The 23891-nt window shown below is 39.6% G+C and overlaps 1 protein-coding gene across 1 annotated transcript in view; it reads right to left on the bottom strand.

The window, feature by feature from the left end:
* Window positions 1–1690: 1690 nt before the first annotated feature.
* Window positions 1691–23891, bottom strand: part of LOC115834252 (immunoglobulin kappa light chain-like) — a 78083-nt gene continuing 55882 nt past the window's right edge. Inside the window, exons 4-5 of the mRNA XM_030808999.1 lie at window positions 6421–6456; window positions 1691–2215 (exon numbers count right to left, since the gene is read on the bottom strand). Of these exons, the coding sequence (XP_030664859.1) occupies window positions 1893–2215; window positions 6421–6456 (359 nt within the window). The 3' untranslated portion in view covers window positions 1691–1892. The remainder of the gene's footprint in view (window positions 2216–6420; window positions 6457–23891) is intronic.

Genomic DNA, 23891 nt, shown 5'->3' with positions numbered 1-23891 from the left:
CCCACTGTCCCAGTACTGACGGGAAAGAAAAACAGAGCAGGACAAAGGGATTGTCAGTCCATTGAGGGAAGGGATACTGTGTTAGTTATTCCTGAACCCCTTCAGAGTGTAGGCAGAGAGAGGTACTCAGAAAGGCGTGTTGGATGGATGAGTAGCTGAGAGGGGCAGGGCCAGAGTGCCCCATAGAATGAAGAAGGGTCAAGGTTTACATGTGCCCCTCCCCCTTCCCAAACATGTGAGTGTTCATACATGGGTTTCCAGTGTCTGGGCAAGGTTAATTCTGTCCTCTGTCCCCTTGCTGAAGGTCTGTTTCATTTAATTTCTATGTATGTGTGCTCCTAGCTAGCTAAACAGGGCAGAGATGCCAGGAAAATAGCAGGCCTGTTGTTTTGTTGAGCACCTTGAGCCCTGGAAGGCAGACTCATTCAGGGCTCAAGAGGGCAGGATTAGGCAGGTAGCTATTTGATCCCAGGCCCCCCCACTTACCAGCTGTATGGTCTTGACCTATTACTTATTCCTCTCCACCTCTTCTATCTATTAACTGGGCGTAAGATGTTCTTTATGTGAAGTTATTTTGAAGCATAATGTGTATACAGAACAGTGCACAGATCATAACTGCACAACCCCACACGAGGAACAGAACATTACCAAGACCCCAGAAACCCCTTCTTGTCTTCTCCCAGGCACTACCTCGCCCACCCCCAGCTAAGAGTAATTCCCATCCAAATTTCTAACTTTATTTTTACCTGGTTTTGAACTTTATATGGATGAAAACATACAGAACATATCTTTTGCATTGAGTTTCTCTTATGTAACATTATTTTTATGAGATTCATCTGTGTGAGTAGGTATAGTTGTAGTTTGTTAATTCTCCTTATTGGGTATTCTAATATATGAACATACCACAGTTTAATGATTCATCCTATTGTTGGACAATCAGGCTATTTCCAAATTTTGGCTTTTGTAAATAAAGCTGCTTTGAACATTCTTGCATAGTTTTTTGGTGGGTGGGGACACTTAGTCATCTAGAAGTGGGATTGCTGAGTTATAGAATGTATTTGTCTCTCAGTTTTATAGAACCTTTGCAACATTTTAATGAATGCTTTTAACCTCACAGTATAGTGTGGATTAAATTAGGTTGTGGAAAGTACTCAATAAGGCCCTTGGCAGACAGGAGTCCCTCAGTACATGTTTAAAAATGTAAATAAGGCATGACATTCCATTAAGTTTAAGTACCATGATGAACTTGGACATTTCCCTATTGTTTGTTCATTTAGTTGCTTTTATTGTGTTGTTATTTTATATCGTGTTGCAACGAATGATTCTCTTTATAGCAGGTTTCTTCTTCTGAAAAATTTGCTTTGGTAGATTCTCAGTGAATTGAATCACAGGACATGTGACTGTAAGACCTGTCACCCTTAAAAAGGACTATGAGGGCTTGCTGAGGAGGGGAAAACAAGGAAGCAAGTCTCTCCTACCACAGCCAGGGGTCTGTGAGGACAGAAGCCTTGTGGGTTTGAGGGAGGAGTGTCTTGCAGAGGATGATAGGGTAAAATAGAATGAAGGATGATTTTTATAAATAGTGATGCACCTTAGGACAACTATGTATTTAGTCCCTTATAAGAGAAATTGAGTAGTTGGTAAAACAACAGATAATAATTATTAAATGAGGAAAGAGAGAAACCACAGGTGCAAAGATTCACTTTATTTATTCATTCTCCTCCAACATTAGCATAATTAAAGCCAAGGAGGAGGAGGGGGGTGAGGTGAAAGATGAGCTGGAGGACCGAAATAGGGGTAGGTCCCCTGTGGAAAAAGGGTCAGAGGCCAAAGGATGGGAGGGGTGAGGCTGGGACTGAGGAGCAGGTGGGGGGCCTGGGGCACTTCTCCCTCTAACACTCTCCCCTATTGAAGCTCTTGGGGACGGGCGAGCTCAGGCCCTGATGGGTGACTTCGCAGGCATAGACTTTGTGTTTCTGGAACTCTGTGTTGCTCAGCGTCAGGGTGCTGCTGAGGCTGTAGGTGTTGTCCTTGCTGTCCTGCTCTGTGGCACTCTCCTGGGAGTTACCCGACTGGACGACATTATCCACCTTCCACTTTACGTTGACCTCTCTGGGATAGAAGTTATTCAGTAGGCACACAACAGAGGCAGTTCCAGATTTCAACTGCTCCTCAGATGGCGGGAAGATGAAGACAGATGGTGCAGCCACAGCTCCTGAGGAAAGAAGCAAACAGGATGGTGTTTAAGTAACAAAGTTCTGCCCTTTGGTGTGGTGTTTGCGGATAATCACAGGGCATGTTAGGGACAGACAGAAAACAGCATGCTTATCCTGGATAATTATAGCAAGGAGACCGAGAAGCGTATTTAAAATGTTGACGTTTTGAGTTTCTTCCTAGCTTCCCCCTATTCCTTAATAAAGTTCTAAATTGTTTTGTTGGAGCTCTTTGCAGCCATCCTGAGGCCTTTGCATGCTTTTCTGACCTTGCAGTAAACTCAATGCTTTAGGGAAAGAGAGGCCACATCATCTGACCGCCTCAGAGTTTAGAATTCAGAACAGGTCTGAAGAAGTCCAGGCAGTGGCTGAGTCAAGGAAAGCCTCTGTCCGCTTTTATTTCCCCTGTGCCTCTTCCAGGACTATCCTGGGATAGCAGGCTCCCGGGGGTTACTCTGGCTGGGCTGGGCTGGGCTAAAACCTCCCTGAGCCCTGCCTCTGCGCCTGGGTGGTGTCAGCCCCTCCACCTTCTGACTGTTCCAGCAACTCTCTAAGCCCTCCCAAAGGCCTCAAGGCCTGTAACCGTATGCGGCAATTTTCAGCCATACCAGGAGAGGTCAACTGTAATCTTGGCCACCTGCCTAAGAGGAAGTGGCTAGCTTCACTTCTGACCCTCAGCAACTGCCAGGTGGCCTCTTGGAAATCCCCCTCTGAGGGATTCCAGCCGCCGGGTAGGAGAGCAGTAGTTAAAATGAAAAATAAGAATCTTTTGCTGGGAGAAGTCAACAGATAGGGAGAAGTCAGCTGCTAACAGAAATAGTTTTTCTTTTTTAAACTAAACTCACTGTTAACCAAGCAGTTCAACATGAAAGACTGAACCTTTTATGTTTAATATTTTCTTCTCTTTTAATCTTCATTACTAATTTTTTTCAGATAATTGTATAATATAACCATGGTAGCAAAATAATGTGATCACTGGAAAATAAGCAGGGAAAAATATGCTATGAAGATACTCCTATCTGGGTGAATTCTTGATAGCTTTACATTTTTCATCTGGCATTTAAACATTAAATAATTAATGTATTTGATATGAAAATTATTTCAAGATATCTTATTAGCTTTTAATAGAGTTTAAAAGTGTCTAAAAGAGTTTTCAAAAGGCTCTAAAATCATTTTGAAATAGTTTAAAACAGTTAGATAGTTTTGAATTGTTGTAAGTTAGTTTTAATAGAGCTTTAAAAAGGCCCTGAAATAGTCCTATCAAGTTGTTGCAGACCAAAATAATCCTCCTTAAATATCACTTTTGAAATCAGCTGGGATAAACGACAGCAACAAAATGACAAATCATTAAACTATTTTAGAGATTATGAAATTAAAACACTCAGATTAAAATTTTCCTATCACAGAATTAAGGTACTGGAAAATATGTTTAAGTTTTTATTAATCACATTGCTATAGGTTTAGATATTTTGTACAACTGAAATATGATCACACACTGGCAGCTACATTTTTGAAAATTAAAAACATGGTCACCAATATATCTTATTTTTAAATCAGTTAATATACCTTAATGGTATTTAATGCCAAATTCAAAGTGAATTGATCAAACCCTCAGTGGCCAGGTTACGGGTGTGATTTTTACTCTAAAAGAATTACGTATTTCTATATTTCTTTCTTTTTGGTTGAGCTTTTATTATTTAAATACATTGGATGAGAGGATATTGAAATAATTAAATAGCGCTGAAAAAAAAAGCTTTAAATTCTTTACAATCCCCAATGGAAATCTTCACTAATGAGATATCATAATGAGTGTGAATTTTATTTCTGAAATCTCTAAAAAATCGGTCTTCTCCCTAGTGTTCCCAGCTCAGCACCCATTACGTTTCTGTTCTCTTTCCATTAGTGGCATTATTTGTATCACTGTGCATCAGGAAAGCTGGCTGCGGCAGCTTTAATCGGGCAGACACGGGCTGGCCATGGCCACTAGCGGCAAGGCAGCTGCCCCAAGAGCGCGGTGGCATGGCCGCCAAAGCCACTCAACCAAGAAAGACCGCGGCTGTGTCTACAACTCGCGGTGCCACGGCCTTCTTGGTGGAATAAAAATGTAGACAAGTAATAACGGAGGATAATGAAAGAATGTACTCTTTAAAATATTTCCTATTTTTTCACAGACCCATGATCATTAAAAAATGCAATTATTTACTTTTTTTCATTCAAACACATTTCTTTGAGATTGAGCTTTTGGGAATAACCACCTTTCTACCATTACAATAAGAGATAATTTCATGTTTAGTCTAATGTACAAATTGGATTTTTAAAAAATGAACTCTATCTGTGAAGCCCTTATTCCTATAGAATGTGTCTTTTTGAGTCTATTACTTATTACAGACTCTAAAAACAACATTGCTGCTGATTTTCAAGTAAGCTGCCGCTTCTACATAGCAAAGAGATACACTTCACTTTTTCCTGATTTTTCTTAGGACATGCTATTGATTTTTATAGTTGTCTGACAAAATAATTTATCAAACAAAAGGAAGAAAGACTGAAAAATATATTTTTCCACTTTTCTGTATCATGCATAATCTGCAACAACCAACACAATATTTGGCAAGAGTGAAGAAAAATATATTTACTTTTGCTCCTTAGAAATACAAGGGTTCCTTTTCAGTTACACTTTTTTTTTTTTTTTACTTTGTGTCATTCAGTTTAGAACAATTTAATCTTTTTGACTCCAAATCCATTTTTGAAGCTGAGTTTAACTTTTGCAACCCATGGCAACTCTTAAATGCCCTCATTTACTCATCTTTACAAAACTCCTATTTAAGCCTCTAAAAGTCAATACTGGCAATCAGACCCAAATTTCAGAAGGCAATAGTGAAAAATTACTTACGTTTAATCTCCAGTCGTGTCCCTTGGCCGAAGGTGATCCACAGTGTTAACTTAATTATCTTCCCCTTAACAAAAATCTCTTTTCGCTGTTAATATCACTAGCCTGACTGATGCACAGAAAATCTTGCAATTTAGATGCCTCACTTAACTAGCTAGCGCTTGGCTGTTCCTTAAGATGAACTAATTTTCTGTCCTTTATTCATCTGACTTTTGAAAGAATCTGGTACTCTTTGGAATTGACCTGAGCTAATATCTCATACATAAAAACGCTCCAAATTTACAACCTTATAAGAAAAAGCATTAGGAAAGTGCACTTACGTTTAATCTCCAGCTTGGTCCCTCCGCCGAAAGTAAGCCACAGTGAGGGATCTCACCTTTTCCCCTCAACAAAAACCTCCCTTGAAGCCAATCATATGAGATAGGCTGCTTGTTCAGAGAAAAATCTAGCTATTTCTTCCCCATTTCCCCCATGAATCCTATTCTCCTCTCAAACCCAATGATTTGTCTATTTGCTCAGCTTTTTAAGTTCATTTTCTGGTGTCCTGCTATTTACTTCTGGGTCACCAAGTTTATTTAACCAAAATGTCACAAAACTTGCACAAATGGTACAATGGCACCAAAATCTCACGAATAATTGAGACAGATGTACTTACGTTTGATATCCACTTTGGTCCCAGGGCCGAAAGTGAATCACAGTGATTTGTCTTAACTTTTCCCTTTACAAAAACCTCCCTGAAAGTTCAGCAAGCCTCTTTCCCCCAATGAAGTTATTCTGATTTAGAAATCTTAAAAATTAGCCACAAGCTAGCCTCCTGTGGAACAATTTCCCCTCCTCTGTACCTAACCTGGGAATGAAGTTTGTTAGATCCCTGGCATCTGACTAATGAAAATCCACACAAAGGAACACAAAGTAAACTAATTAGAAACAGTGAAGAATCAGTGGAAAAAAGTACTTACGTTTGATCTCCAGCTTGGTCCCCTGGCCGAAAGTATACACACAATGATTCCTCTTAACTTCCCTCCTATACAAAAACTCCCTTTCTGACAATTGACCAAGGCTCTGTCCAGAACATGTTATGTTCCCCAGGACATTTCTGAAGCTATTACTTAGACAAGTTATTCTCACCCAATGACTGAATCTTGCTTGCTCTTCAAAGAAAATGTACAATCAATTTGCGAGTTTGACTACAGACTTATCTTTCTCTTTTCTCTGAAGGATGTCAGAGTTTGATTGCAGAGTCAGCTTATAGATCACTTCATAGACACAGGGAACAGAAGACACAGACAATCGAGGAAGCAAAGTTTAAATTCTACTCACGTTTGATTTCCAACTTGGTCCCTTGGCCGAACGTCCACCACAGTGAGAGCTCCCCGTTGTCTTGCTGAACAAAAACCCTTCTCACCAAAGGGGAACAGAGTCCTGGGTCAGCTGCTGAAGCTCAACTCCCTTTTCGAGCAGGTGTGGAAGCCCTGAGGCTTCTCTGACATAGCATGTGTTTATTTTCTTAGGTGAGATCTAAAATCCAAGAAGGGAATATATTTATGTCTACGGCCTGATGGTTTCTTTCTTTAGCAACTTGCCACATCTGGACTGCTTATTATTTATTTATTTTTTAGAAAGTAGACTGAATATAAATTACAAAGAAAAACAAGCAATTAAAAGAATGGCCTTTTTTTTTGTACTTTCTTTTGGGGTGGGCTGGGGGGCTTTTGCAAAGGATAAACTTCATTTAGTGTAAGTATGGAAATCATCAGCTTCTCAATGTGTAATAATTACAGGTTATCTCACCATTTTATCTTCTCCTTTGCTGCAATGTTCTTTTAAAAAAGGTAGACTAAATATTTATCAAATTAAGGCTCATAACTTGGAAATGCATTTTGAAATGTAGCTACAGATGGTATACGAAACCAAAGTGAAGATTAACCGAGTAGAAAAGTAGACTTTACTTGGTTGGTTTGTCTGTTTTCATGGCACAGGAAGAGCACAGCTCTTACTGAGCTGGACCAGGTGCATGCCATCTTCAGAGCTGCCATGGAGTCCCAGTGTTCCCTAGTGTTTCCACAGTAATCTCATCAACAACACTGAAGTATTTTCTTTTGAGCCCAGCTCCATTTTTGCAGCCTTGTATCTCTCTTAACCTTCCATCTCCACCCCTTCCATACATTACTCCCACCTCCCTACACTCCTTAGAGTTTTTCTATGGCCTCCAGCTTTTACAAGCACTCCCTCTGCTTGGGAACATCTTTGTCTATCTGGATTAGCTTGTGAACTGCTAATTGTCTTTCAAAATTCAACTGAAGAGAGACCTTCTCTCAGATTAGCCCTGAGCAGGTGACCTCAATTTACAGAGTACAGAGACAGGTCACTGGGCCTAGAGTACCTACTTATTTTTTACTTTTTATTGTATTTATTTATTTTTTTGAGATGGAGTCTCACTCTGTCACCCAGGCTGGAGTGCAGTGGTGCGATCTTGGCTCACTGCAAGCTCTACCTCCCGGGTTCACGCCATTCTCCTGCCTCAGCCTCCCGACTAGCTGGGACTAAAGGCACCCGCCACCACACCTGCTAATTTTTTGTATTTTTAGTAGAGACGGGGTTTCACTGTGTTAGCCAGGATGGTCTCGATCTCCTGACCTCGTGATCCGCCCACCTCAGCCTCCCAAAGTGCTGGGATTACAGGCGTGAGCCACCGTGTCCGGCCGAGTGCCTGCTTATTTTTACCTGCTTTCAGATTCTCTTCTACCCTTCTAAATTATAAGCTATTTGATGTTTTATTTGTCCTGTATTTGGGAGGCTCAGTCCAGTATCTTTACTTAGCAAATGCTTAACAAACATTTTCAGAATAAATTTTTAAAAAAAATACATCGTTGAAAATCAATAATAGATCAGAGATGCTATCATACACCAAAGACTAATACTGACTACCACAATAGTAACTTTTACAACAGAAATCGTAACTACAATTCTAAAGATTAGGGGTAGGTTTATTTGATTCTGTCACTGGCAGCTTTGCTAGTTGCCTTGAATAGCAGAATCAGCAGTTGGTCTCACCAGAAGATGAGGAATGAGAGGGATCAAGTTAGAGGTGGAGAGTTAACATTGGCAAGTGAAATTTAATGTGCAAAAGAGCTGACCAAGGGCATGGTCCTTTTTTAAAGGGGACACAAAGTGATTTTCTCTGCAGACATACACGCAATACCAATCATAAAGGGTGACATTTATTGAGCACTTACTAAGTGCCAGACATTTTACATGGATCATCACATTTAACTATTCCCAAGACTCTATGAACTAGGAACTAATATTATCCCCTACTTGAGGGCAGAGAGGTCAAGGAACTGGCTTATGGCAGGAAGTGGCAGAGCTGTGACCTAAACTCAGAGCCCATGTACTTAACTGAACTATAGGCAGATTATACTCCAGGAGTAAAGTCACCCAACGGAAGCAACAAGCATGACAGGGAATGCTGGGATGGGGGAAGGTAAAAGGAACTCCTTAGACTGGGATAAGTGTGTGCAGACGTATGTATAAGAACATGCATGGAAATATTGTTTAAAAAGTGAAAAATAACTAAAATCCTCATTAATAGGAGTTTGGTTAAACTGTGTTAGAGCTTTACAATGTAGCACAAAGCAGACAATAAGAGGAAGATGTAGACTTCTATATAGTTACGTGGAAGGTGTTTGTGAAAATGCAGGTCACTGAAGAGGATGTGTGGTAAGATATCATGATCCCATCTGCATTGATTCTATATGTATATAAATACAGGCTGAATTTTAAAGGACACATTAATTGTGCTTCGTAGTTTTCTCCTGTGATTGCAGAAGAGGAACAATGACACTTTATGCCATCTCTTCCTACTCTTCTGTATGGTTATGTGAAGACATTCATTTTATAGTTTTTAGAAATAACAAAACTGTACTAATTTTGAAAAACAGTAAACTCTGACATTGCCTATTAGCATTCTGAATATTCCTGTGCAATGCATAAACATAACTTTTTAAATGATACGTACACACATATGTGAGTTTTCTTTGTCAAATACTTTTCTATAATCTTTAAATCAAGCATGCCAAAAAGGTAAAAGCTTTCCTGTTTCAGTGTAAGAGATGGTCTTCTGCAAATGAAAGAGATGTAGGGGATAGAAACAGGAATGAAAAAGATGACTGAGCTGTTTGAGGGACTAATGCTCCTAAGTGAGCTAACTGGAAATCTAATATGAACAGTGCAACTGAATAGCTATTGTAAAGCAGTATTTGCAAACAATAAAAGATGATTATCATAAGTACCATTGTTGCAAAAACTATTTTACTGATCACAGGCAGTGGTGATCTGTAGGAATGATTGTTGTGATGTTTGCTGTAACATGAAATGAAACATGGGAAGTGGGTGAGATCTTTAGGATGTGTGTGGTTCATTTTTTGAAAGCGAATGATGTCTCAGAAGCATCTGTGGGACTCTGCCAGGATCCACCATTCTACAAAACATCTGTGATAGACATTGATAAGATTGATTTGTTGAGGAAAGGTAAGGTGTCAGTAAGATAGTCTGAGAGGTTCTTGGATTTCATGTAAAAGAGTGCTGGAAATAGAATTTCTTGGGGAGCATTCCAACTAAGTTATCACTGAAGCTGCTTTACATTGAACCCTCAGCAAAGTTAGATTATCAGAAAAAAAATATAAATTGCTGTGGAGGGGAAAGGAAGGAAAGTCAGGGAGGGAGGGGGGCAAGGAAAGAAAGAGAGAGAGAGAGGAGAGAAAGAGAGAGAGAAGAGAGAGAGAGCACAAGCACACACTTCAATGCACATCTATAAATCATCCTGAAAACTACTGATAAATTATTTTAGCAATGTTCCTCAGGTGTAACATTTCAAGAAATATCATTTTTGCTTTTTATTTGGCACAATTTACTAGGCAATTTTGGAAGTTCCCCTCACATCAGTAACATACAGTACATCACCCAGTATGTCAGGGGACACAATGGCCAAAGTTTGCCTTTTGCAAGGTTTGAGGGATGGCAGTTTCCCTACCTGACTCAGGAAAGTCTGTAGCTGATATCCACCTTCAAGTTTGTGGTTCTTTCTCTCTATATATGTATTTGAGCTCAGCAGTCATGCTGGAGTCCAGAGTAGGTGATTCTTTCTGCTTTAGCTTGACTCCTCCTTAAGACTGTAACTCTCTCAGTTTTACATTTTTTTGTCAGACGTAAGCTGATATTCCACAAGGAGAGGAGGAAATTCTGTGGTTCACATCCAGTGGTGCTTGGAATCTGATTGGTTGTCATTCTTCCAGCTAGTTTGTCATGAGTGGATATCTGTCCTGGATTCCCAAGGATCAAGGCTGCCCCATTAGCCAGGAAGAAGGGAGATAGGGGAGGTTGCTTGACAAAGAGCTGCTTCTTTGCTGCCTCCGGGTTGTGTCTGTTTCCTCTCATATCTGAAGACAGATGTGCTGGCAGAAGCAAAGTCCTTTGTCCGGCCATGTGCAAATGCACGGGACATAAATATGTACAGACATTCTGGTCCCACTCTAGAAAATGTAGATGTTCATCTTGTTTCCAAGGGGACAGTAAGGCTGTAGGTGTTTTTTGACTTCCTTGAGAGAAACAGAAGATAGCAGCAATTGTGTCAGGGCTTACTATCCTAGGAGGGGTTCAGCCACCGAGATTTACATATTCAGTGCTGTGGTTTTTGTTTCATTTTGCAAGAGGAACGAGCCCCTCACGCTCTGTCTTAGAGTTCCCTGCCCTCCCTGTCTACCTACTTGGCACCCAGCCCCTATGTTCTCTTCTCATATTAAGGCATAGAAATCATGGGCAACTACGGTTCAGGCTGGCTCTGGATGCAGTTGTGAAATCGATGAGTTTGGGCTTGGTTTTTCAGACTCCCAAATGCGCTGATAATCCTGGCTCGAAGGGCTGGCCAGCACTTCCACACCTGTGGGTATTTCTCCTCAGGTGGGATGAGAGACTGAGAAAAGAAATAAGACACAAAGTACAGAGAAAGAACAGTGGGCCCAAGGGACCGTCACTCAGCATACGGAGGACCTGCGCTGGCACCGGTCTCTGAGTTCCCTCAGTATTTATTGATTACTATTTTCACTATCTCAGCAAGGGGAATGCGGCAGGAGAACAGGGTAATAGTGGGGAGAAGGTCAGCAGGAAAACATGTGAGCAAAGGAATCTGTGTCATAAATAAGTTCAAGGGAAGGTACTATGCCTGGATGTGCACGTGGGCCAGATTTATGCTTCTCTCACCCAAACATCTCAGTGTAGTAAAGAGTAACAGAGCACCTTTGCCGCCAGCACATCTCGCTTCCAGCCACAGGGCGGTTTTCTCCTATCTCAGAATAGAACGAATGTACAATCAGGTTTTACACTGAGATATTCTGTTCCCAGGGGCATGCAGGAGACAGTGGCCTTCCTCTTATCTCAACCGCAAGAGGCCTTCCTCTTTTACTAATCCTCCTCAGCACAGACCCTTCACGGGTGTCAGGCTGGGGGATGGTCAGATCTTTCCCGTCCTACAAGGCCATAGCTCAGGCTGTCTCAGTTGGGGGAAACCTTGGACAATACCCCGCTTTCTTGGGCATATTGTTAACAAGGCACATCTGCGCAGCCCTAGATCCCTTAAATCTTGATTCCATACAACACATGTTTCTGCGAGCACAAGGTTGGGGCTAAAGTTACAGATTAACAGCATCTCAAGGCAAAACAATTGTTCAGGATACAGATCAAAATGGAGTTTCTTGTGTCTTCCTTTTCTACATAGACAAAGTAACAGTCTGATCTCTCTTTCTTTTCCCTACCCTGGCTGAGGCTAGAGTTCCAAGTCTAAGAGGGAGGATAGGAGGTGGACAGGCCAATGGAAGCAACAAATGAACCACAGATGGAGACAAGGAATAGTGTGGATTTTTGAGTTCATTAGCGTGTCCTCCACTCTTTCAAAACCTCCTTTGCAATGACAGAAGAAATACAAAAATGATAATGAATTTATTTCTTGGTTGGAGAATCATGAGAGGTCCTATTAGAAGAAAAAAACTTTGAAGAACACCACAGAGATTTAAACCATGTCATTGAATTCATAGAGAAACTGGACTTTAAAAACATTTTTTCCATTGCAAAAACAGGAGGAGTCCTTGAAGCAGCCAGTTTTAGTTTTCCCCACAGAGCCCCAGAAAAGCCATACTTCAGAGCTATCGGGGCTGGGAATGGTGATCGGTGGGCAGTGGAGAGTGGAATAACACCTGGGTCATCTCTCTGCTGGTTACAGACAGCTTGGCCCTCATGCTTCAGGCCCTGGGAATAGAGATTGAAAGAAAAAGGGCCAAGTTAACAGGCATTCAATAGTAATGGGATAAAAAAAACCCTCCCAAACCACTAGAAGGAAAAGAAATAGACAAAAATAATAAACCAATCCAGCAAAATTCAGGAAAAGTGAATAAAAAATTGAGGCAAGCATGATACATAAACGTACAAAATAAGTTTGAAGCACCAAGTCAAAATATACAGTCACAAACTATCGTGAATGTTAAATTATTTAAAACTTTAAATAATTTATATAAAAATAAAGCAAAAGACGACTATCTTTTCGAGGATATTTGATTCACTAGAGAAACAGTTCGTTTGCTTTCTGTTTATGATTGGTTAAAAACTAGATTCCAAAAAGTCAGATGTTAATGTAAAGAAAACTTTATGAAAATAATAATGGATTTTTATCTAGTAGAAAAGATAACTCCAATGGTTATGGTTTTATTGCTCTGTAGGACATTAACAAGTTGTGCATCTTATTTAGCAAACTTATTCCAACATTAGTAGATGTGAGTGTGTGTGTGTGCAAGTGTGTGTGCATGTATGTGTATATGTATGTATGTAGGTATATATGTATATACTAGCAAATGATAAAGTTGGTTCAAAGGACGATGTACAGTAGTACCTCCTTATCCACAGTTTTGCTTTCTGGGGTTTCAGTTACCTGTAGGCAACTGTAGTCTGAAAATATTAGATAGAAATTTCTAGAAATAAGAATTTACTCATTTTAAATTGTGTGCCTTAGTAGCGTGATGACATCTCATGCCCTTCCGCTCCATACCAGCCTGGGACTGAATCATCCTTTTGTCCAGCATCTCCATGCTGTCTACACTTACCCTCCTATTTAGATGCTTAGTAGCCCTCTTGGTCATCAGACTGACTGTCATGAGATCCTAGTGTTTGTGCTCAAGTAACTCTTATTTTACTGAATTGTTCTTTTTCATTACTAGTTATTGTTGTTAATCTCTTACTGTGACTAATTAATGCATTTTATCATAGGTAAGTATGTACGGGAAAAAACATAGCATATATAGTGTTGTGCACTAGCATCCACTGGGGGAGAATTTTGCTACAGTTAGAACAGAGAAGACTGTCCAGAAGAAAGAATTCTCTATACTTGCCACCTTTTTTCTGTTTGGTGTCCCCATGTAAGTCTCAGTGTTATGATCTCTCTCCCCACCTCAATCACTGTCCTCGGTCTCTGGAAGGAAATTCCCCTTGGACTGAGGCCAGCATGGTGCTAGACAGGAGAGATCCAGTACCCACTCTGGAAAATTTCATAAGATGTCCAGTTCTCCACCTTCTTCAGGGACCTTTTATCATATCTCATGTGCCCATGGCATTTGTCACTGCCATCTGCACAACACTGAACTCCAGCAACATCAACTGAGAAGAAAGAGAGAGAGGGAGAAAGGGAAAGAGAGAGAGGGAGAAAGGGAAAGAGAGAGAAAGAAAAGTCATTTGTTCATTGAGCCACACAAATTATTTTTTTCTAATTAAATTATATATCCAGGTAGCTGCAATATGATACAATCCCAAATACACATATTTGTTAAATATGATTCAAAGAGCATTCATTGAGTACTCTGTATCAAGCCACAATGTAAAATAAATGCAAAATTACTGGTGATTGTTATGCCTTTCTGTGGGACTTCACTCTCTCTGGTTGGAGGTACTGTGTAGGAGCAGATGAGCTCCAATCAGGTGGTCTGGAGGGAGCAAAATGCCACTGTTGGAGGTTAAATATGAAGGGAAATAGCAGTAGCCATCGGACAGCATAGAGTGAAAATAAAAGTGCATATAATTTTAGTGTCTGTTTTACAGATTCCTTGTTTTGTTTTTGTTTTTGTTTGTTTTTGCTTTTTTGAGATGGAGTCTCCCTCTGTCACCCAGGCTGGAGTGCAATGCCATGATCTTGGCTAACTGCAACCTTCGCCTCTCAGGTTCAAGCGATTCTCCTGCCTCAGACTCCTGAGTAGCTGAGATTACAGGTGCACACCACCATGCCCAGCTAATTTTTGTATTTTTAGTAGAGACGGGGTTTCACTGTGTTGGTAAGGCTGGTCTTGAACTCCTGACCTCGTGATCCACCTGCCTCGGCCTCCCAAAGTGTTGGGATTACAGGCATGAGCCAGCGTGCCTGGCCTCCTTGTTTTTTTAATACTAGTTCAAACCCTCAACTAGTAACTTGGGAAATTCAGGTCATAGGAGGCCCTGTTATTTATAAGGTATCCAGCAACAATGCATGGAACAGAATATTTAACTATTAAGAAACTTATATTAGGTTGTTGCAAAAGTAATTGCTGTCGTTTTTTCCTTCCTTTTTGTTTTTCTTTCTTTCTTTCTTTTTCTTTCTTCTTTCTTTCTTTTTCTTTCTTTCTTCTTTCTTTCTTTCTCTTTCTTCCTCCCCTTCCCTTTCTTTCTCTTTCTCTCTCTCTCTTTCTCTTTCTTTCTTTCTTTCTTTCTTTCTTTCTTTCTTTCTTTCTTTTCTTTCTTCTTTCTTTCTTTCTTCTCTTCCCTTCCTTCCCTTCCTTCCTTTCCATCCCTTCCCTCCCTTGCTTCCTTCTTTCCTTCCTTCCTTCTCTTTCCTTCCCTTCTTCCTTCCTTCCTTCTTCCCTTCCCTTCTCTTTCTTTCTTTCTTTCTTTCTTTCTTTCTCTCTTTCTTTCCTTCCTTCCCTTCCTTCCCTTCCCTCCCTTCCTTCCTTTTTTCCTTCCTTCCTTTTTTCCTTTCCTTCTTTCTTTCTTTTCTTTCTTTCTTTCTTTCTTTCTTTCTTTCTTTCCTTCTTTCTTTCTTTTGCCTTCCTTCCTTTCCTTCCCTTCCTTCCTTTCCTTCCCTTTCTTCCTTCCTTCCCTTCCTCCCTTCCTTCTTCTTTCCTTCCTTCCTTCCTTCTCTCTTTCTTTCTTCTTCGCTTCCTTCCTTTCCTTCCCTTCCCTCCTTTCCTTCTTCTTTCCTTCCTTCCTTCTTCTTTCTTTCTTTCTTTCTTTCTTTCTTTTTCTTGCCTTCCTTCCTTTCTTTCCCTTTCCTTCCCTACTCCTTCCCTTCTCCTTCCTTCCTTCCTCTCTTTCTTTCTTCTTCCTTCCTTCCTTTCTCTCTCTCTTTCTTCTTTCTTTCTTTCTCTCTTTCTTTCTTTCTTTCTTTCTTTCTTTCTTTCTTTCTCTTTCTCTCTCTCTCTCTCTCTCTCTTTCTTTCTTTCCCTTCTTCTTTTGTTGTTGTGTTCCAGGACGATTTAATGTTACCTACAGTTTCCAGAGAAAGAATCCTGTCTGGAGGGGTGGTTGGGGCAGGGCTACTGCATCCCTGCTCTGTGCTCTAGTGGCAAGGTGGCTCAGCTATAGCTGCCAGGCCATGTTTCCTAGGGAATGGCATTCTGTCTTCTTAACAAGGACAAAATAGGTGCTTAGTAAATATAAGATGCCTTCAGCTTTTGGTATATGTGTAATCATAAATATAAATTTGTTTAAAACCTGAACTATTCTGATATTCTCAATGGCTAGCCAAACTTAAAATGTGTATTTGGACTTGAATTTCCCACCAAGGGTGTTACTAGCTTCTTTACTGTTGCAGCTGCCTTTTGTTTTGTTTTTGAAAGTTTAAAAAAATACACAAGGGGGCTTTTGCTTCCTGAAAGATGGAGTAGAATTATTTTTACCTATTTCTCTCAAGTAAAATAAAAACCCTGGACATTGTATGTAAAGCAAACTTATGAAGACTCTGGAAGGTGGAGAGAAGAAGGCAGACCAGTTAGGAACATTGGGACCCAAGGAGCAACCCAGCAGTGCATTCCCTGGGGTTTCTTTTTGCCTCATCCATTCCAGACTTGGTTCTGGAGAAGTTTGTCAACTCGGAAACAGCAACAGGCCCAGAAAAACAAAAAGCCCTAATAAAAAGCTGGCTCTCTCTAGTCAAAGGAGAAAGGGGAAGCCCTGTAAAACAATTCTTAGGCAGTAACGGCTCTGCTCCATTCAAACACCCTAACTTCTCCTTCCTGAGTGGCAAGAGAGGAAATTGGCTGAGACGAGTTTAAATGAGATCCAAAGCCTCATAACGCAATACTCCAAAGTCCAGATTTCAACTGAAAACTACGCATCCCAACAGGAACCAGGGGAACCAGGAAAATCTCAGCTTTAATGAGACAGTTAAAAGGCGCCAATACCGACATGACAGAGACGTTAGAATTATCTGACAAGAATGTTAAAGCTGCCATCATAAGAGCACATCAAACTCAACAACACCATCAATGAGGAAGATCATAAATCAACATTGCTGGAAAACTCCAACCAGCACCAGCAGAATTCGCATTCTTTTCAAGTGCCCATGGAACATATACCAAAATTGCCATATACTGGGTCATGTAACAAACCTCAACAAATTTAATAGAATTGACATCACACGGAATGTGTTCTCTGACCACCTGGAATCAAACTGGAAATTGATAATAGAAAAATAATGGGAAAAATGCCAAACCCTTGGAAACAAAACAACACACTTCTAAACAATCCATGGGAAATTTCAAGGAAAATAAAAGATTATATATTGAATAGAATAAAACTGAAGATGTAACATATTATAATATCAAGGATACAGCAAAAGCCCAAAGAAAGGAAAACTTATCCCAGAAAAATGAAAACTTACATCAGCACAAAAACGTATATAATACAAAACTATTCATAGTGGTTTTATTTGTATTAAAAAAAACTGGAATCAGCCAAAATGTCCTACAATAGATTAATGGTAAAACAAACTGCGGTACATCCATCCCATGGAATAATTAGTATTAAAAAGTAGTGAGTTGGGCACGGTGGTTCATACCTATAATCCCAGCACTTTGTGAAGTAGGGGTGGGAGAATCGCTTGACCTAGGAGTTTGAGACCAGCGTGGGCAACATAGTGAGACCATGTCTCTAAAAAAAATAAAAAAAAAGTTAGCTGTATGTTGTGTCCCGTACCTGTAGTCCTAGCTACTTGGGAGGCTGAGGCAGGAGGATGCTTAAGCCCAGGAGTTCGAGGCTGCAGTGAGTTACGATCTCGCCACTGCACTCCACTGTTAGGTAACATGGGGTACCTTAAAATGGCGCCATACCTTAAGATGGGGCCGGTTCCGGGTTCTTCTCCCCTCCTTGACCGGGCACTGTCTGAACCCGCCAAAGGAGGGCCAACCAGAAAGAAGCATCTCCCGCCTTCCCTTGGGCCCGCCTCTAGCCCAATCCACGTAGGCCCAAGGGATATAAAACCCAGCACACCAGCAGCCCTCTCTCTCTTCTCTTCCTTCTCCTTGCGTGGTGCCACTCGATACCTCCAATAAAGATCTTATGACTGCGACCGGTGTAGTTTGGTCTCTGCCCAGCCCCTTTCATCCACTGTGTGTGACAGAGTGAGACTCTGTCTGTAAAAAAAAATAAAAAAAAAAATAATGAGCTGTCGATACCCATGACTTGAATGGATCTGAGGGGCATTATGCTGAGTATAAAGGTCACATATTGCAGGATTCCATTTACATAACATTTTTGTCTTTTCAAAAATATTGCAAGGGCTACTTCTTGGTTGCAGGGTGTGCGCATTTTTCAATTTACAAATTGGCCTCAAATTCGTGTATTGAGTTACATTCCCACATTTGCAATGATTGGTCCTCCATGGAGTTTCCTCACTCTACATCCTCTCCAATACTTGATATTATCAGGCTGTTTTATTTTTTTCCAGTCAAATGGGCAATACATTGTATTTTATTTTTGGTTTAAAATACATATTTGTGTTTTCTGATCACTCATGAGGTTGACCATTTAAAAATGTTTATTGGCTATTGGGGTCTCATCTGTTGTGAAATGCCTGTTTTTAAGGTATGCCCACTTTTTTACTGAGTTTCTTATTTTTTTCACTATTGCATAGAAGTTTCCAATCTTTCTTCCCTCCTCTTATTCTTTAATAACAGAATCCCAAGTTTTTACAGGGCAACAGTGTCCCAGCCAAAAATCTAATTCCTCAGCTTCTTTGCAGTTAGGACTGTTGAGACATAATCTGAAATCTATTGTGCATTTCTGGAAAAATTTTGCTTGATTGACAGAGGCACCGCTGCTTATTTCTCCTTTGTGTTCTATCTTCTTCTGTCTGGAACTTGGCAGAAGCACCCATCTTGCAGGATAAAAGTCACAGTCTAGAGTGGAGGAGCAGGCAGGGAAAGGACCTGGGTCCTGCAGCAGCTGTCTAGCTCTGAACCACCTGCCTCCAGAGTCCGCCTTGGTGAGAAAAATGTATCCTTTATCTGATCAAGCTCCTCTAGTTAGATTTCAACCACATATAGCTGAGTGAATACTGATGAATACTGAATACTGGTATAACTTTCTAATATTTTCTCTTAGAGTTCTGCATTGAAGTTTTTAAATAAGTTTAGTCTATACCTTTCTTTTCCATTTTCAGTCTTCAATTTTGACTTCAAGATAATTCTAGTCCTATGATGTGATTTATGTTTCTAAATAATGGCATTTACCCTCTTTCACTATTCCCTGGAATTGGAAAAAATATAGGTTATTTATTTATTTATTTATTTAGGTTTCGGTAAAAATTAACCATATGTTTAACAGGACCTGGACTTTGATTTAAGCAAACTTAGGGTAAAAACAGTTTAAAGACAATCAAGGAAATTGGAATAGGAAATGGGTATTGGATATTAGGGAATTTCATTTATGCTGGGAATCATAATGGAATGGTTGTTGTTTTTTAAAAGTCCTTATCAGTTGGCAACGTATTAATGATTGGCTGAAAAATACTGCCAGTGTCTGTGTGTGAGGAGGTGAGATAACAGAGTAATTGGATGGGGGGGAGGCGGTAGTTGAAACAAGATTAGTAAAATGTTAATTTGTGAAGCTTAGGGTTCATTGTACTATTTGTGTATCTTCATAAATGGTTGAACATTTCTATAAACATTAAAAATGAAAATAAAGTGGTCTCACGTTGCTGACTGTGACTGTCACACTCTGTCAGCAGATGGAAGTGCTGTATAAACCATGAGCCTACATAGGCCTAATGGATCATTGTGTTCGCTAAGTAACAAAAGCAATGATACAATACGAGCCAGGTCAGATTTTATTGCTTTTAGACAAAAGGGCAAGCTAAGATTTGCAGAGTAAAGAACAGGTACTGAGTAATAATAAACTATTTTAAAAATTCTAAGTGATTCACTAAAGTCTTATAGACAAGTTAGATAGAAAAGTATGTAAAAATCCCATAAACTTATAAACTTATTACAATTATAAAATCATTTGGTCTCTCTCTCAAACTGTCCCCTTATTTGCATTTTAAATTAGTATTTTTATACATATATATTTGCAAAACCTTATTGATTTTATTGATGAAAATGACTTGGAATTTGCTTTAAAACCTTATATGATAAAAATAAATACTCTTCTGTAGTTCTTTTTACCCAGCTTTTAACTGGCGTAGTTTAATCTATGAAAACAGCTCCATATTTTAAAAGATTTTCTAACTATGACAACAGGCAACATTCATAGATGATAAAATGTCTTAACAACTAATACCTAATATTTAACTTAGGTTATGTACAATAGCTTTAAGAACCAGTTGTAGAATTTGATATATATAAAATAATATAGACCCTGTCACTGGGCAAACTTATGGTGGAATCATTTTTTGTGTTGTTGTGGACAAATTAGTTATTCTTTCTGAACCCCTGTTTGGATATATATTTTTTAAAGCCCATAATTTGGGCACCTCATAAAGTAGTGAAGTCTGAAATTAAACAATCAATGTAAGAGAGCTAGATTCCTTTCTCGGCAAGAGAATATGACTCTAAAATTTATGCCCAAGTTAGACTATTTCTATCTTGCCTCTTTCCCCTAGAATATTTGGGTTTAATTAAAAATTTACAATGAAATTAGAAAAATAAAAATAAAAATAGAAAATCAAATGGAGATAAAATAACAGTGGTAATCAAAATAGACCCCTATTTTGATCTAAAAAAGAAAAGAAAAAAAGATAATTTGGACATCATAAAATTAAACTTCTGCTCTTCACATGGCACGTTAGGAAAATAAAAGGCACCACACATTGGAGAACATATTCATAAAACACAAATGTGAGGAAAAAATCATATGCAGAATATACAAAGAACTCTCACAGTTCATAGTAACAACACCCCAATAAAAACTTGACCAAAAATTTGAAAGGATATGTCATCAAAGAAGGTATATAGTGAAGTTACAATACTAGGCTTCAGCAAGTGGAACCCTCATTCGCTGCTGATGGGAGTGCAAAATAGCACAGCCACTTTGGAAAACAGTTTGGCAGTTTCTTATAAAGTTCAACATACACCTACCAGATGACTCAGCAGTCCCAAAGCTAGGAATTTACCCAAGTGAAATGAAATCCCGAGTTCACACAAAAACCTGAATTGAAAAGCTTACAGCAACTTTATTCTTAGCAGCCAAAAATTAGAAATGACCAAATGGCTTTAAACTGTTAACTAGATAAACAAGCTGTGGCATATCCACACAATGGAATACTACTCAACAACAGGCAGTTGAACTAGTGATACACGAAACAGCATGGATGAATCTCAAATGCATTCTCCTAAGTGAACAAAGCCAGACTCAAAAGGCTTCACATTGCATGGCTCTATTTACATGAGATTCAGGAAGAGGCAAATGATTGGATCAGGCAAAAACCAGTGGTTGCCAAGGGCTGGGGGTGAAGGAAGGGGCATAAAGGAACTTTAAAGGATGAGGGACCTGTCCTATATGTTGAATGTGGTTGTGGTTACACAGCTATTCATTTGCCAAAACTTATAGAAATATACACGAAAACGTAGCTTTTATTGTAATTTATACCTCAGGAAACCTCACTTAAAATAAGCAGTTTTTGATTGAACATAAAATCTGGTTCTGAACTTCTTAGAAACCGACAAAATGAAGATAATAAGTTACATAACTTTCATCTAGGGGAAAAATTTCTAGTTTCTACGTGTGACTGAAGGTTTTCCTGGGATAAAAGTTGAAGACAATCTCTATCTTGGGGCATTGCATAGGAGCTGCTAAATGGATAATATTGGGGGCACTGCAAAGAAACTGCGTTGTATAATACTCTCAGTAGTAATTTCATAGAGAATAAAAAACAGAATTCGTATGACCTTTTTTTTTACTTGTATAAATTTAAGCAATACAGATGCAATTTTGCTACATAGCTATATTGTGTAGTGGTGAAGTCTGGGCTTTTAGTGTATCTATCACCTGAATCATGCACATTGTATCCATTTAGTATTTTCTCATCACTCAACCTCCTTCCACCCTTCCACTCATCTCAATCTCCAGTGTTTGTCATACCACACTCTATGTCCATGTGTACCCATTATTTAGCTCCCACTTATAAGTGAGAACATGTGACATTTGACCTTCTGTTTCTGAATTATCCACTTAAGATAATGGCCTCCAGTTCCAACCACATTGCTGCAAAAGACATGATTTCATTCTTTTCTTTATAGCTGAATAGTATTTCATTGTGGTATGTGTATACACACACACACACACACACACACACACCACGTTTTCTTTATCCAGTCATCTGTTGATGGACACTTGGGTTGATTCCATATCTTTGCTATTGTAAATAGTGCTGCAATAAACATGTGAGTGCAGGTATCATTTTTATATAATAATTTATTTCCAGCCGGGCGCGGTGGCTCACGCTTGTAATCCCAGCACTTTGGGAGGCCGAGGCGGGCGGATCACGAGGTCAGGAGATTGAGACCACGGTGAAACCCCATCTCTACTAAAAATACACAAAAACAATTAGCCGGGCGTGGTGGCGGGCGCCTGTAGTCCCAGCTACTCGGAGAGGCTGAGGCAGGAGAATGGCGTGAACCCGGGAGGCGGAGCTTGCAGTGAGCCGAGATTGCGCCACTGCACTCCAGCCTGGGCGACAGAGCGAGACTCCGTCTCAAAAAAAAAAAAAATATATATATATATATATATATTTATTTATTTATTTCCCTTTGGGTAGATACCCAGTTGTGGTATTGCTGCATCACATGGTAGTTCTATTTCTAGTTCTTTGAGAGATATCCACAGTGTTTTCCATAGAAGCTGTACTAGTTTACATTCCCACTAATAGTGTATAAGTATTCCCTTTTCTCTGCATCCATGCCAACATGTTATTTTTTGGTGTTTTAATAATAGCCATTCTGACTGCTGTAAGATAATATCTCATTGTGGTTTTAACTTGTGATTCTCTAGTGATTAGTGATTTAAGCATTTTGTTTTTTGGATGCTTCTTGGCCATTTGTATACTGTATTAATCTGTTCTTATGCTGCTAATAAAGATACACCCAAGACTGGGTAGCTTATAAAGAAAAAGTGGTTTAATTGACTCAGTTCCACATGACTGGGGAGGCCTCACAATCATGGCAGAAGGCAAAGGAGAAGCAAAGGCACATGTTACATGGAGGCAGGCAAGAGTGTGTGCAGGGGAACTCCGCTTTGTAAAATCATCAGAGCTCATAGGACTTATTCAGTATCATGAGAACAGCATGGGATAAACCTGCCCCCATGATTCAATTACCTCCCACCGGGTCTCTCCCATGATATGTGGAGATTATTCCAATAAATGTTGAATGTGAATAGAGAGCATCAGATAGTAAAGCTGGTATGTGGCTTTACCATTTGTAAACAGATGGTGGACTGTCCATCTGGTGGTCTCAGAGGGTGGCGTCCTAGGTATTTACCTTGATGAAGTTAACAGAGCTGAGGGCACACTTCTAGACTTGTGTGCTCATGAACCCTTGGATGCAATTTCAGAGCTGGATAGATTCATTCTATTGCAAACCAACATGTTGATTGATTCATCTGTGCCTAGAAATCTAACCATCCTGTAAACTTGATGATGGCATCCTCTGGCCAGCATGCTTCTTCCTAGTTGGAGGCATGGTGTGTTCGATGGAGCATCAACTTAGACACGGAATTAGAATCCTAACTCTGCATCTTATGAACTGGGTGTGACATTAGGTAAATTACTTAACTTTCCCCAAGCCTCGAATTTCTCATCCGAAATGTGGAAATAATAACATTTCTCTTATAAACTTGCTGTGAGGAGTAAATAAAATAGTGTTTATGAATTACTTAGCATAGTCCCTGGGCATGTAATTTCTTAGTAAGTACTAATTTTTGTTGGTTAGATCCAGTTACAGGGGAAGCAAATTTACAGATATGTGGTTCATGAACAACAGATTTTCTGGATTATGGTCTTACACACATTAACCAGACTGATCTTTAAAAATCACAAACAAGAAACAAATCAAATTATTCCCCTGCTTAAACTCTCTGGAGGTTTCTTATTGCACTTAGAAACTCATTTTCATGATCCCTAGGCCAACACCTGTGGTTCCCACCCTTGGCTGGTGTGCATAGAATCTCCTGGAGAACTTTGAAAACTACTGGTGCCCAAATTGATACCTAGAGATTCCGAAGAGCCTGGTCTG

Source organism: Nomascus leucogenys, unplaced genomic scaffold (genome assembly GCF_006542625.1).
Source record: "Nomascus leucogenys isolate Asia unplaced genomic scaffold, Asia_NLE_v1 000736F_104908_qpd_obj, whole genome shotgun sequence".
NCBI classification, from domain to species: domain Eukaryota; kingdom Metazoa; phylum Chordata; class Mammalia; order Primates; family Hylobatidae; genus Nomascus; species Nomascus leucogenys.
Note: the sequence above shows the minus strand (reverse complement) of the source record. Positions and strands in the feature narration are given on the sequence as shown.